Source organism: Solea senegalensis, linkage group LG17, assembly GCF_019176455.1.
Source record: "Solea senegalensis isolate Sse05_10M linkage group LG17, IFAPA_SoseM_1, whole genome shotgun sequence".
NCBI classification, from domain to species: domain Eukaryota; kingdom Metazoa; phylum Chordata; class Actinopteri; order Pleuronectiformes; family Soleidae; genus Solea; species Solea senegalensis.
The window spans coordinates 8,242,586-8,259,082 of NC_058037.1; the positions used below are offsets into that span (position 1 = coordinate 8,242,586).

Consider the following 16,497-nt stretch of genomic DNA (forward strand, 5'->3'; position numbering starts at 1 on the left):
TCATTCATTCATTCATTCATTCATTCATTCATTGTCTACCATACAAGGGTCGTGGATGAAACGGGGTGAAAGGCAGGGTATAACCTGGACAGGTTGCCAGTCCATCACATTCACAGAGCCAACATACTGAGATGAACAACCGTTCGCTCTCACATTCACAGCTGTGGTCAATCTAGAGTGTCTAATTAAGCGCTGTATGTGGTCTGAACTGTGGGAGGAAACTGCAGAACCTGGAGAACATGCAAGACTGAGATATAACCTCACAAGTCATGAATCATAGTCAAAGATAAAGTTTGGCTGAAGTCACGTTTGAGTTGAGAGTTTAAAAAGTGAGTGCATGTCGACACTATCGTCCTCGATCTCACTCTTTCCCCCGTCCTATTTTAATCAACAGTATAAAGCGAGAACTCAATCCACACTATCTGCACACATGCTGTCATAATTATACAATTATGAAAATGGAAGGCATCTCACAGGGGACGTGGGCTGAAAGTGGGTAATTATCACAATAATATTTTAAAGAAAGTGAAGGGCAGGCAGGCACAGAGAGAGAGAGCAAGCCATTATTTGTGATGAAGAGCCTCGACTGCAAGGTGACTCAACCATGACTGGAATATGAACAAGCCAGCACTGCCACCCCACTCACCCACATACAGGTACACACAATCTATCATGAAGAATCTCTGTGTGTGTGTGTGTGTGTGTGTGTGTCACACACCAAAGAAAATACAAATTACAGCTCTTTTAGCACCAGGAGCAACACCATTTTTCTTCTGAGGAAGAAATCCATGTTGGTTGTCACAGCTGAAACGACACGGTAATCACCGTTAAAGTGAAAATGGTATTTTTTTAGGTCTTTGTAAACAGTGTTTTAAAACCATTTATCTAAGTAATAAGGCTTTCCCTGTGACAGAAGTGTTTCTAAGAAACTAATGTGTTGCATATTAGACATGATGTTCAGTGCATTTATTCTCCTGCAAAAGTAATAATGCTTGATCTCCAAGATCTCCAAATGTGTACTTTATGTACACATTGCTTCATTTATTGGGAATGGTTTTTGGGGAGGGTTTTTCAATATCACGTTTGACATAGACATCTTTAGAAAAAGGGTGAAAACCATGTAAATAAAGCTTTTCTAGAAAGCTACAAGGAGCCACAGGTTGCAAACCCCTGCCCTAAACTTTCCAAAATCCTCAAATGAGGTTCTGCCTCATTAGGACCAGATCTTGGTCTCCATGAGGATGACCTAACAAAGTCGGAAAAGGAACCTTAAGAGGATAAAACAATACAAGGCAAACACACTGAAATGAACTGAGACTAATATAGAATGACATTTCCCATTTCAATGCAATAACAGAACAATGCTGTGGGCATGAAAGAGTGCGCGCACACACACACACATCAGAAGAACAGCTGGGTGCTGGCCAAATTGTGTTGCTTTATTTATTCATGGGCATTTTTAAAAAAAACTCCAGTTTGTTTTTTAGACTCGAGTAGGAAACGGGAGAATCTCTCACACACATTGTGTTTGGAAATACACTGCTTCAAAATGTTTACTGATATGAATTATATAATTATTTGACAACAAAATAAACAGTTTGAGTCTTTTAGTCGTTTTTTTACTCAAGTAGCAACATCTGCTGCCATGCATGTTCCTACGAATTACACTCATAAAACTGGTCTGAAGAAAAGAAATAAAATACAAAAAGCTTATTGAGCGTATGAATCAAAAGAACCTTAATGTGGGTCAAAACCCTCAGACCTCCCACAATGCAACTGATTATCTTCCTGCATGAGTTAACCCGATGTCAGAAAAGCTCCCCGCAGAGCAACAAACGACATTAACCGATGACTTACTCATGATGAGTAAACTGACCTTTTAAGAGTAACCAGGTTAACCTTTTCAGTCGGCTCCAGCTTCAGGGCAAACGCTGGTCATTAGTCTCTCACTGACCCCTCTCTCTGTAGCACTTCTATTATTTCTACAGCTCATGTTCTTGAGATGAAGATCTGGTAACAATTGAAATAATGATTTGTTTTTTTTATAAGCAAAATTACCTTTTTGTTAATGAGGAAAAAGCTACTACAGTGTTAACTTTGCACTCCAATGTTGTTATTTTTATTTTATTCAATTTATTGACAAATTGAGGACAATAGCCTCACACTTGATGTCATGTGATGGAATAAAATGACCTTGAGTGGGAATTCTAGTCATTATTATACACAAATCAGTGGAGCTCAGTACTGAAGTACATTATTAAAAGTTTCAGAACCAAACTAGAGCAGGGATCATGAAGGATTCATCATGACTGATGTTCTTCAGCAGTGCAAATATCTAAGATGTCAGTGAAAGAGCTGAAAACAATAAATACTTTCTACAGCGCAAGTATAAAAACAAAATAAAAGTAAAATTTTTCCAATTCAGACATTTTGTTTCTCTGCAGAATCATGTCGTCCAATCACGGGCCTCATAAATATTCAGCACGAGCCACATTAACAATTACCTTGCAGGATGAGGCACAGTGGGTATAAAGAGCTGATAACTTGCAAAAGCCGACGCTGTGCTTGACATTTTCCAGTCGTGATCACTCGCAATCCCAACCTGAAAATTAACAGCAAGAAGCAAATGAAAGAGATTAAAAAAAATGGATTAGTCTTGAGTTTGAATCAGTGTGGACACCCAGAGAGAAGTGAACATGTTTTATTTTCATGTGATCAATCTTCAGTTGAACTGACAGGGCTTTCATGATTTTCCTTTTTTAAAACCGATTTTGCAATAATGAGAAGAATCATCTTGCCATTAAGGCAGTGTTGGCATTTCTACATGCAACTGGTGTGTGTGTGTGTGTGTGTACACACTGTATATAGGACTACTAGTTCTCACTAGGTCAGTATTGATGCTAGAAAAGGTCCTAAAGAGGTAACAAATACACTTATGACTGCTCGTAGTAGTTGGTCTTGGAAGGGCCCTAACATGACCTGACATAACCTGACCTGACCTAAGATGACCTCAAAGCCACAGAATAATAACCGTAAAATGACAGGGCAGTCAGCTCACTGATGTATTCAGCATGTTTATGATGTTATTTTCAACCAGATTGAATGTACAGCAAAATTACAGGACACTTCCTGTTTGAGATGAACTACTTCCTGTTGGGAGGTCATGGCTTGCATATATGCTCAGGGCACGGCTCTGGTCTCACATGTGAAGTTTTGAGCAAATCGGTCATGTAATGCAAAGAAGGTTTTAAAAAACATTTTTTTGATAACTTCTTTGTTTTTGTTTTTTTTAAATGTTGGTACATTAACACTCTCAGACGAGTGCATTTTTATTTTTTGCCAACTTCCTGTTGAGTTGTTGAGGCCATGGTCCCAATAGACTTTTGTTAGTCTTGGGCTGTGACATGTTTCCTACCACTTTATGACCATTTTTACTTATTTACCGTTTTTTATTCCATTTTTTTCACACCGCTGAATGAGCGCTCAATCCCACACACACACACACACACACACGCTCAGCTAACATCTTCATCCCATGTGACTCAGTAGATTCTCATGTTCTAGAGAAAGCTGTGAAGTGAGGGAGCAAACCGTGAAAGCCCCGCTGACCCCATTCCTCACACACTGACTTTGTTGTGTATTTGAAAAATAAACATCATCATGTGCTGTTTTTCATCATCACTTCAGTTCCAGTGATGTTAGTGACTCCTTCACTGTTGTTTTTTTTATACATCCTAAATGTCACCAGAGGGAAGACAAACGTAATTAAATGGCTCATTGTGCTGCATGATAACAGAATCAACATCTTTAGTGATGTTTATATGAAACTTTTTTTTTTAACAAACAATATTATTCTAACTGTGGCAACACTTTACAACACTAACAATATGGTAAAGTGTAATTAATTATTTGTATAGTAATAACCAAGTAATAGGTTGGTAATAGCGATCAATTATTCCCACACATTTTGCATTACTGTAAATACGCGATGGTTTGCACTATCGCAAAAATTCCAACAGCTTCTAAGAGCTGAGAAGTTGCACGTCAAAGCCAACGTGTGGTTATTACGGTAATTTCACTCACGCTGTTTCAGTAAGCCGGGCGAATCAGCGTCTTTGTCACCAGAGAAGAAAAAACACCTGCACATAGTTTCCATTTTGAGACAAAAACTCAAACAAATGTCATTTTAAATATGTGTTATACTGTTCAAATGCATTTGTCTTCATTTTAAATTGTTAATACACTATTTTAACATGCAGTAAATTGTAAATAACTGCCAGATATTGAAAGTTATTCTGGAAAAATGGGCAAAAACACTTTTTAATGGTTAAATGAGGGGAGAAAATAAAGGTCCAAACAGACATTTTGAGGCTTAGGTGTTAAAGGGTGAATGTGAATGTATTACACTGATGATAACCAACATTAATTATCACTGCCAAGCTATTACCTGAATGTTAATTTGTAAATATTATCTCCTCATTATCACACTATTACTGAACTGGAAACTGCATAAGAAATAACATGGTTTAACCTTCATTTTAACCCAGTATTAAATATTAATTTCCACGTTGTTACTGTGATGTAAAGTGTTACCCTGACATTTTGTGTCACTGCGGCGGGATCACGAACTCGCCGTCCTTTTTATAGTGTGAGGCAGCGACAAGTGACACAAGTCCCACGTGCACTCGCACACACGTTATTCCGACTGAGTCGAGGCATTCGAGGTGTTACACTCGTCTGCACATGCACGCACGCACACACACACATGCAGACAAGTGTAACACCTCAGACAAAGTGAAATCACCTGTGTTTGCAGGAGTCAGAGCTCAGCTGAGTGTAAGTGTGCTGGAACAACAGATTTATTTATTTATTCATTCATTTTTTTCAAGTAAAAGACGGTGTTTTTTGCAGTAAGAACGTAAGTCGAATTCCCCCCTTGTACATAAATAGGCCATTTTTGGTGGCAGCCATTTTGGCTGACTTGTCAAAGTGTTTGAAATGAAAATGAATGATGGTTTTGTTCTATTTAGCACCAGGTCAGTGGAGTCAGTAATGACTTAAGGTCCTTCTTAAGCCACACTTTTATTGCAAGGGCTTCCAGGATTTTAATTGACTTTTAAATGTGCATTTTCTACTCTTACACCAAATCCATCTAACCTGACTTAGGGCTGGACATTGACGAAAAATGTTATCATATTTAATACCTTTTTATGGCAGTTGATATAGATAATTATTATCTTATATGCCCGATGTTTTAGGACCAGTTTTTGCTCTTGAATGAAGGTTAAAGAAACATCTCAATTGTGGTTTTAACCCTTCTGTTATCCTCAAATTTACTAACACCATTAACCCTTGGGGTCAATTTATGTAAAATTATTCCCCAAGTTTATGTATTAGGTATTTCAAGTGTCTCTCAGTGTACATTTTTACTATTTATGACATTTCATTTTAGTCATTTAACATAAAGTAAACCATGTTATTGATTTTTGGTGTAAATAATTTTTTAGAGACGTGAATCATTGAATGTGCAGATATAGACGATATATCGCCAAATCGATATTTTGACCCACCTCTAACAGTAATATATCTCTTTAAGTTGCTGCTATTTCCTCAGAAAGGATATGACATTTATCACCAATACTGTGTTCCTTTCTTAAGAAGACGTCACCACTGTCGTGTACTTTGTTTGACAAAACCCTTGTGTGTGACGTAACCTTTATTTCTGTGGACACACACACGTGGACTGTAATCAGGAGACCGAGAGGAGGATATTGGTTGTGAATCTCATATCCTGTTTTATTGTTCAAATATGGCAGAACATGATAAAACACACAGTACAAACACACCGAGGCAGTCACACATGCACACACACACACTGACAGGGAAAGACAAACAGAAAAGACAAATTTGTTGAGGCGTTCTCACACTCGCCTCTGTGTTTTTATAACTGATAGTGACGAGACTTTCTCTGGGGAAGCTCTGATCCAGCATCCCACAGTCACTTTGTGAACACACACACACACACACACACACACGCGCTCACAAACGGATGAACAGATTAAACAAACAAATCAACAGGACAATTTGTGGATTAAAGGGGATTTTTAAGGAGATTAAGGATCCGGTGACAATAATAAGATCAAAACAAAAACGTTCAGCGTCCACCTTAAGACAGAATTCTCTTGTGTTATTCATGTTTCAGTGAGTCCATGACAGGACTGAAGTGGATTTCACAGGGATAAGAGAACATTTTCCACCTCACGCCTGTTTGAACTAAAGGGAAATAAACCTCATATGGCACAAAATCTGAGCCGACAAGCCGAGTCACTCTTTTCACAGCAACATAATTATGATTTAAAGTACAAATAACATGAATTCTGTCTCGAGGTGGATTTCTTTTTTCCCCCATCAATTTCCACATTTGAACATTTATCATCACCAATTTACTCGTGTTGGCTAAAATGTTACCTGTGCATTGTCACCTTCAACACTTCAACAAAAATCTTCATCAATTAGTTTTAGTGACTAAAGGCCACTCTAAACAGAGGCAGTTTGATTTAACAGCATCTACCTGCTCTCTTAAAATTAGGTAATAAAAAAAACCCAAAATCTAAAGTTTGTGCTTTTTTTTTTTTTAAACATTTAAATGCAAACTGAATTCAAAATAAAACATCTTTTTCAGTTGTTCACTTGAACTTAATAATTCTGACAGTGATTCTGCTGCAAAACTAAAGCAAATAAATACAATAGTTAAAATGTCAGATGTTTATAACCATTATCTTGTGCCATCGTCATCTTGTCAGTCGAAGGCCCCCGCCCCCCCCCTTTGAAAACCAAACATTGTTGTTGGCAGTATGTGTTTCTGAATGGCTTGGAATGATAATGCTCTTGGGGTCACACTCATATCGATGGAAGACAGCGAAATTAAGATCACGGTGGATTATCATTCAGCTGACAGCAGCGATTGTCTGATGGAGTTCAACTTTCCTCCAGCGTGGCCATTTCCATCTGAATGGCTGTTTGGCTGTCACTGAGAATAAAAGTCTCTCAGATTAGCACAAATACCAAGTAAACACTGAGCCCAGGCTTAAACTCAGACTATTGATAAATGGATTAAAAAAGAAGAAGAAAAACTAATAAATCATGTGCATGCTCTTTAACTGACAATACAGAGAGTGAATGAAATGAATTTACATTTATATGTGATCACCAGGCACAAAGCGGGGCTATTAAATTATTGTATGTGTCAAATAGCAACAGCCATAATAGCCTTTCACATATAAATGTAACGGCTTTTTTTTATTATTATTTTTTTTATTGAGACAAGCACAAAGTCTCATTAATGGGGTAAAACACATTCTTGGCAGCTTGTAGTGTGTTGTCATAGTGTTGCAGTATTTTGAGTATCTATAGTGTCTCCATTAAGTAAATACATTAGTGGAGATGAATGAATGACTGACTGACTGACTGAGGGACACCGGATTCATGAGCAGACTGTTGTTAATGGACCCAACAGGAGTCATGTCAAAATCAGCTCAAGTTAAGAGCTGATTTTTTTATTTTTTTTTTTCCTTAACTTCATGATTGTCTCCGTGTAGTCTCAGCTGAACATTTTATTTTTTAAATACTTGGGTCATAACTGGAGCCATTTTCTACAAACCGCTTTAGAATGAAGACAAATCTGCGGGATGGTTTGTAAACAAAAACAGTCATAATCCTACAACAAAATGAAGTCGATGCAGTAATGGAACAAGTTCCAAACTCCTAATTAGGGCTGTCACTTTTAATGTGTTCTAAATTGGGTGAAACAAACTAGAAGTAAAATTTCTTAACCTAACATTTTGCTGTGACAATGTAGGATGCAGACAGGCCAAATACTAAAGCATCCTAAAAAGTGGCAACATACTTTGGATTCTACACCATAGTAAGAAATTAAAATGCTGACTCACCTTTTACCGCATCGGTTAGCTCCACCTGAGTGAAGCAGCAGAGGACGGCATCAGTGAAAAGTGACAGCCCTAAATACGAGACTCTATATTTCACATTTAAGTTTGCGTAATTTGCCCAGTCACAACACCGTCAGTCATTGAATTTCTAAACTGCATGATTTCCGTTACCTGAAATAATCTGCTGAAGGAGAAAGGAGGGTTTTTGTTGGGGGGGACATGATAGAGAAATTTTGGTGATAGTAAACCAAGCTGTCCACAAAACATGATTCATTTCATTCTAGTGAGTGAGAGGTCACAGTGAACCCTACATGTGCAGAGAAGGAGTGCTTCACAAATGTGTTCTGGCTAACATGGACCCACAGACGAGCAGAAGAGGGAGGGACAACATCCTCACCGTCATGGTGTGTTCTGACCAAATGTGATGGGAATACACTTAGTTTTCAGAATTCAACAGGAAGTCCTGCTGCTTTTGTTTGTCTGCGTTTCTTTCCTTTTCTTTGAATCTGCTCCACGTTTGGTGAGCTAGCAGACGTAGCTAGCCTGTCTTTTGAGACAGTCATCGAGTGGCACTGGTCTTCGGCTCCATGTTCTGTTTAGCACTGTGTCAAGCTTGGTCAGGTGGGCAGGTAGCTAGCATGGCTGGCTAGCCGTTGAAGTTGGCTAGCTGGTGTAGTTGGTCAGCAAACTGACTGGTTGGCTGGTCCAGGGTTTTCTGCCCAGAACACGGACTCTTCTTCTGGTTAGCCAGGTCTGGCTAATGGTCTGTGGGCAGCTGGACTATCAGTCTGTGTACCTCGGTCTTTAGATGTCACTTCCTGTTGTCTGTGGTCAAGTTAGCGGTAGTGTCTGTCTTTGCAGCATTTTCCTCAGTGTTTCCAGGGAGCTGCACCGCCACAGAATTAACCCCGCCCCCATTTTGAAGTGTTTCCTGTTTGTATTGTTGCACAGCGCGACTGACGGCATCCTCCACCAGTTTCCTGCTGACCCTCAGTAGCTCCGCCTCGTCTGGCTCAGACCGGCGACGCGCACCTGGGTTGAACACAAAAGTGCTTATTATATAATTTTGTAAAATTCACTGATGCAAAACAACATAATGGATGCTGAACTTGCTCTTTAAGCACTTATTTTTCTTGTGTATGTAGCTGCTAAATGCTCTGATATGTTCAGCACCTCATCAATAACTTACTGTTCTGAGATAGATTTTTATTATGTAATAAATTATAATATTTGTATCAATAGTACAGCTTTGAATGATAATAAAGTGGTTTGCCCCTGGAATTGACTCGTATTGAAAACATTCGACAAACACAAGTATAACAGTGATCAAGCACAATAAGGATCAGCGATTAACAATGTCAAAAAAGTAAATATCCAATATTATTAAGGACTGATCAACTACCCAGCATTCAGCAGTTTAATAGCTGAGGAAATGGCTTTACTCATTTTGTAATCGTCTTGAAATTGTGGTTCATTTCTAAAAATTCAAACAATATGCAATTTCAATGTTCATTTAATTGTAAATTTACCATGGATGTTAATGTAACTTGCTGGTGTTCTACTCCACCATATGAGACAGTAATGACATATTTTTGATTCTACTATGTGCAAAATGAAAGCAGAAAGTTACCATAAGGCTGACAGACAACAGAAATGATACGAATGTTGATAACAGATGATAACAGATGAGTCAAACCTATATGCATTATGTAATTGAATCTACCTCCTGCTGTGTTTGATTCAGCAGGAAAAGCTTTTTTTGCACACTGCAGTTTCCTTATGTGGTATAGAAAAAAAACTGCAGATGAAAATCAGACATACTTTAAGCCAGTTTCATAAAAAATGAAAAGGGGGGGAAAAAAGTTAAGGTAAGAAGGCAGATGTCAATAATTCATGGAGAAAGACAAGCAGGCCGGCTCGCTGTGAGATGGACAGCCTGCACTATGCCATTTAGATAAAGAATAATAGAAACTCACTCAAGCATCTTTTCAAACACACACACACACATAATAACCACCTCAACATTTGATTACAGAGGCCAAACATAAAATCCCAGAGCTTATCTTCTATACCACACAGTCCCAGTGGGCCCAGAGGTTTGTTTACATTTGAAAACAGAGTGCCACTCTATTATTCATTACAGTGACAGTAGTGAGACAATGGTCAGAATCTTATCCATAAATGAATATATTGATTTGTTATTTACATGCTGTGGTGTTTAATACTGTCGTTTCTGAAATGCTAATTTGTATTAAATCCTTGTGACACTGTGGATGTGCAATGTTTCACTTATTCTCGGGGAGTCCCAGCAAGAGCACATGGGCACATTGGGAGAAACGCCAAACTCCACATGGTCATTTGCCCACAAATTGACTTACATGATAACCTAGTTTGAACAAATATGTCAGGTTTGGTGATTTGTCTGTTACGTATTAATATTGGGAACTAGCATCTATAAGCCATGACATACTGTATACAACCAGGCTGGATGGTTCTAGGTGTGAGTTTAAATGGGGTGTATAAATGCTATGCTCAGTCCATGATGAGTTACCAATTTGCACTTGATTCCATCCTTTTCTGTTGAGTTCTACCACACAGCCCAGTGTCATAAATCAGTCACTGTTACCACAGCATATCACCACCAGCTCCTTCTGTTGACATGCATTATGCATCTATGGATTTTGTTGTTGAGGCCATTCTGCTAACAGCTTGACAAACAGAAACCAGTAATCAACAGAGCAGCAGGCACATGAATACTGATTCAGCTGTGGTCACCGTGTGCCCACATCAGCTTCTATTTCTGCTAAATTGGTTTGGTCCTAACAAGATGTTCTGCTGTTATACATCTAACTCAAGGCTTACAGAGAAGCACTGTAGTTTTTACTGCTGTGCTATTTGATTAGTTGCAGCCTGGCTGACAGTTTAAGAGACTCACACCTATGACCACGGTCTGGTGAGGTATTTTTACACTCAGGATGGCAGCAGACTCAATTTATTCTAAATCAGACTTTCCTAGTACACTGAAGTGACTGGAGATATGAATGTGTGGGACTCCTTTTATACACTTGGCTATTTCTGAGTAACTGAAACTGGCGCTTCAGGCACTAATGAACGGATCACGATCACATGATTTAAATCATTACACAAGCTTTGCAAGGTTTTTTTTTCCCCGTGCCCACTCTGTTGTTTGCAGGCACAAACCTTCAAGCAGCTCATTACTGATGACAGGCTCCTCGTCTTTGTGACCAATAATAATCAGCCTGTAGTCACACCTGTGGGACTCTTCTCCTCAGGAAACAATCCTCATAAACATCAACAACAGTATACAGAGTCAGTTTCATCTGTGGGATACAGTGTTATGCAGTTTGACTTGTGATGCCTTTTTCAAGCTGAAGTTCAATATTCATTCATTACTAACATAAAGGAGCATTAATAAACTCAGTAACCACTCTATATTCTAATGCAAGGTGATGTAAAGCTATGAATTGTTTACTGTATCATATCTTACATGACGGTCAGTCATAGTGTAACCATGTCAGGATGTGTGACGACGTCAGTGCAGTAAAAGTCTCTTTCAACAACACAAAATGTGATGCAATAAAGATCCAATAAAGATAGTGTGGTGGACGATGTCATTACATAGCCTGCAATAAAATCTCCGTAATGCAAGAACTGAAACATGTGAAAGGCTAATGGATCTACTTTACCATAAAAGGTATTGAGGAGATCGTGGATCTCAAACAGTACAGGATTAGGCACAGATGACTGCAATGTTTAAGGAAACAACAGCAGGGGAAGAGCACTGGCTCGCTAACACAAGGCCATGCATCCAGGCAGTGCAATTAATGGACAGTCAATTTAAATCGTTTCCTGCTCTGCTGCCATTTACCAGACATACAGACAGTGGCAGCCTCTGGTTAACCAAGTTAGAACTGAAAGGGTACCTGAAATGACTCCAGATGAGTAATGCGGCATTAGCTGAAAGTATTGATTAAAGTTCATTACTAAAAAATGAGTGCTTTCTCTGTGTGATTTATGGAATGTTCCAAGGTTGGAGATCAGTAGAAATGTAAACATGGGATTTTAAAAATATCACTCTGATCACACATGGAGGTGATAATTGTAAGAAAACATTTTTATTGTGATGTATTAACAATATGATCAAAAGGTAATTCAGGCGTTGCTTAAAGTGATCACATCATCACTCACGGGGAATATGATTGCTCAAGGCTCAGATGTAGATGAGGTATCCAATGAAACTCTGTAACTGAATAAATACTTTAGTGTTTGGCATTAAGTGGGCTCACATCTGCAAAACAAGCACAAGCAACAAATATCTAATAGCGATAGCACCTGATTCAGTGTCTTGTGAATCTCACAGACTAACACAACAACACAATCATTAAAAGCCTCTTTGTCTGTTAACACAAGGGAGATGGGGGTTTTTTGTGCTGGGCGAGAGTGATTTTAAAAGGATTGGTTTCTACCCGTTGGCAACATGATAACTAAAATGGATGCACTAATACGGTTATGAAAATCCACTGACTCATACTGTCAAAAACTACAAGACTCAGCTGAGTGAAAAAATAAGGTACAGGAAGATTTTTTATTTAAAAAAACTGCTGTGTGTGTGTGTGTGTTTCAGATGAGGCAGCACTTCGATTGTAAACTGTGGGGAGATTAATGGCATATGGAGAACAAATCCCTCACTTCATCTCCTTTTTTTTAAATCAGATCAGTTCCTGTTGTCTTCATTAACATCCAGGAAATATGTTTGCTGTGTGGCAACATTTGTGAGAAAGCTTTCATCTGCTCACAGCGTTAAGCCTCTCTCACTGTCACCAATTCCACAGCAACAGGGTTTAAAGACACAAGGCTATTCTTCTCACATTTTATCTGCGGTTCACACACACAGACTGCAGGTTCAAAAGTATCTTCTCAACACTTTCTCACACAGTAAAATAGACCAAAGCTCCCATTCTCACCATCACACTCATCACTTTCTTTATCTACCACTCTTCTATACTCCCTCCATATCTACCATTGTGCCTCTTCCTCCTCTCCTCACCTCCTTCATTTTCATAACCTCTTTTGCTATCTAAATATTTCTTTTCCACCGTCTTGCTTTACCTCTTGTGCTGGCAGCGTTGTCATGGTGACAAGATGAGAACCACTTCAACTTTTCAACACAGGAGGCTGCACCAAATTCCTTCTCTTTTTTGGAACGTTTTACTCTCTGGTCTCTCTGGGGTTTTTTTTTTAACCCTTTCCTCTGGGTCCATTTCACCATTCATCTTTCTCTTTGTAGCTCAATTCTATACCGTCATCGATTCACTGTCGTGTCTTAAGACCTCTTACCCGTCATCATTTCGGAAGTCTTTCTCTGTGCATGAACATGTTTTATTCTTTACAAGCTTTAGCTGTAGATGTTTAATGAAACAAAAAAAAAAGCTGTCAGTTTAAATATTATAACCACTGAGAAAACTCTGAACAAAGAAGAGATTTGAAGGTGTCGGAGTACAAAGCACAGATCTTTTTTCAGTCAGCGTACGTTACATTCAACAGTCTCTGCCTCTTTCATTGTGATTGTTAATCATAAACAGCCACACTTAAGCTCTTAGTAGCAAACCAAAGCCAATCTGGTTCTATAATTGGTTAGTAGTAATGAGGACAGCTTAACGTGGAAATGATCATCTGGACCGATACTATATCCATGTTATTCTAATCTCATATAGCATGATGAGATTAATCCAGGATATTGCTCTAATTCTTTACATTGCTCTCACAAATTGTCCTTCCAGCACGAAATACCTCAACTGGGGTTTAAATAATAAAGAAAATAAAACTTGTCAGTATGATATTAAAACTGATTTCATAGAGTAATGATAGTCAAATGACACCATTCATGTTCATTCTGATGCCCTCTCCGTCTTGTTTCCACTCGATTTTCACAACACACTCACGACATAAATACCCTACATTATTCCACATCCAAAACAGAAGAAACTGTTCAGCCAGTATTTACAGTGCCTGCACTTCAATTTGTGCTGCGCAAGAACCGTTTTAACATGATGACTTCAAACTTTATTACACATCTATTTATCTTGTTGCGTATCAACGTCTTCCTCTCAATAACTCAGACTCCACTTTAATGTTGGATCAGAGCTGACATTCTCTGCCAAAAATCTTTGGTGAGCTTTCACTTCTTTGTACTTTCCATGATGGACTTTTCTAAAGTTCAGCTCCAGCAGCACTACAACTGTAAAGGCACAAAAACACATAATTACTAAATTGCTTAAATGTTTTGTCGCTGAGACATTTTTGTGTTTGTTGTTTTCTGTCACGGCAGGAGGAAACAATCTTTAAAAATGTTTAATTGCAATAATTATTGATGGTACGAAACATTTTAATTGTGATAATGTGTCTGCCATTGGAGAACGAGTGAAGACACAAACAAAGAGCCCATGGAAAGTTTCAGAAGTGAATTCTACTCCACAAAAGATCTCAGTTGTAAAGCAAAAATACATGTTTCCCCTGCACCGTATACACACACATGCAGGAGTATGTCAGGTATGACAGTATTACTTTGACACACAAATAATGTTACATCACCAGATAATAACATTAACAACAAAAATCCCCAACAGTTATGCACTACAGCTTTAATGTATCCATCTAAGAGAATATCAAAGGGACTCTCTGCTGCTACGACTGATATCAACTGATTTCCTGAAACCTTTATAGCAGATCTGAGCTCACATTAATTGCAGCATATCTGGTGAAAGTAGGAATGTAATGGGCAGAAGAAGAGGAGGAGGAGGGGGAAGACAACAGTACGTGACATGAGGAAGACGAGGGTGGGGATATTTGTGGGCAAGGATCTCCTTGAAAAAGAAGTGAATGAGAATGGAAAAAGCAAAGCAAGAGGAGAGAACGGAATGGGTGCATTTGAGTACAGGGTTGGGAGGGAGAGGAGGAGACGAGGGGGAAATGAGGAAGGACAGACCTTGTAATACGAATAAATTACGGACAGTCGGAGTACATACAGTAGAGTCGAGGCTGTAGGGAAAGGTGGGGCTAGAGCCCTGATGGTAAAGTGGTTTCCTCAGGAAATACCACAGAATCTGACACAACTCGCTACATCTCTCACAACAACTTTCAATTTACACTTTATTACAGTCTGTATGTGACCTACTGTTGATGGGTTATTATTATTCAGTGCCATGGAGACTGCAAAACAAATGCTTTCCTTAAACATGCTGATTAACAACATAACGTTTGTGCTGACACAAACTCAATGAAGATGAATCCAGTAAATTAAACAATTGGCTGGAGGTAGAGTGTAAGATCAATAAACCAGCGCTGTTATTCTTAGCCTCAGAGATGTTGCAGGGCCCAGCATGCACATCACATGGTCGTTGGCAGGAGCCAACCCCATAACTTCAATAATAACACTGCTCCCAGGTCCAGTTAACACATCTAAAACACAAAATATCAGGCAAAATACTGCAAGAGGATGCTAGGAGGCATAATTCTGCAGCTCTATCACATGTTTTTACAGCTTTCCCTAACATGTGGCCTGACTTGCCTGCATTTCAGAGAATTCAGCAATAACACCAACTAATCACATTTCTGACTCACTCTGCCTTGTGACATCAGCGGTGTTCAGAAGTGTGAGAATCCTCTTATTGACAATTTCATGGCTGATAAATTTCTTCAAATGAGTCAGGGAATGCCTTCAAATCTCTCACACTCTTATCTCCAAAGTGATAGAGTAAGAATGACTTGATTTATTGAGAATAAATAGGGATTGGGAATGGGGTTTAAATCGCATACGTCCCAGGTCACTAATAGTCGGACTGCGGTCTGGATGTGGACCCAGATCTATTATGATAAATCATTTTAATTCCTACAGGAACATTTGTCTTTTAACTGGTGCAACGTTTCCAGAGGCGAAGCTAAACACGTGTCTGCAGAGAAGATGTGTTGAATGGATATCTCAAACTTGAACTGTGTTTGGGCAAACAGACACGGCCTGTGATCCAGTTTGTTCTCAGCACAGTCAAACAGAGGGAGAGAAAAAAATTGAAGTAAACACCTCTAATTGATTGTTCCTTCAGAAAGCAGACTCTGAGCTGTTTCCATTTGCCTTGTAAGAGCAAAACCTTGGTCCCTTATTCCCTGGTGAAGCATCAGAGTATGTGTGTTGTGATTTAAACCCAGCTGTTTCTTCCTCCTCAGTGTCAAAACTTGACTTGATGCAAAAAGCAGTCGCGTCAGTATTTCGGGGATGACTCTCTCTCCGCTCAGTGAACCAGCAACGCTGAGTTGTCGTTGGCTGTCAGACTCATACAAAAGTGAGTGAGTGAGAGAGAGTTAACACAGAGTCACTTGGCAGCGAGAGGAAAACTTGGCTGAGAGATATGAATGGGAGAAGAAACAGTGTAAATTATCAGTGCTGCATGCAATTCTTCCCCTCTCTCTGCCCCTCTGTGGCTTGTTAATCCTCCGCCCTGCTCTCCTCATCTTTCTCCCCTCCTTCCTCACATGT

General features: G+C 39.1%; 1 protein-coding gene across 2 annotated transcripts in view; it reads right to left on the reverse strand.

Annotated features, from left to right (window-relative positions):
- Positions 1–5,771: 5,771 nt before the first annotated feature.
- LOC122784094 (A-kinase anchor protein 7-like) overlaps positions 5,772–16,497 on the reverse strand; it is a 30,993-nt gene continuing 20,267 nt past the window's right edge. For both annotated transcript variants that reach the window (XM_044049179.1, XM_044049178.1), the window contains exon 10: positions 5,772–8,978. In XM_044049179.1, the coding sequence (XP_043905114.1) occupies positions 8,758–8,978 (221 nt within the window). In that variant the 3' untranslated portion in view covers positions 5,772–8,757. The remainder of the gene's footprint in view (positions 8,979–16,497) is intronic.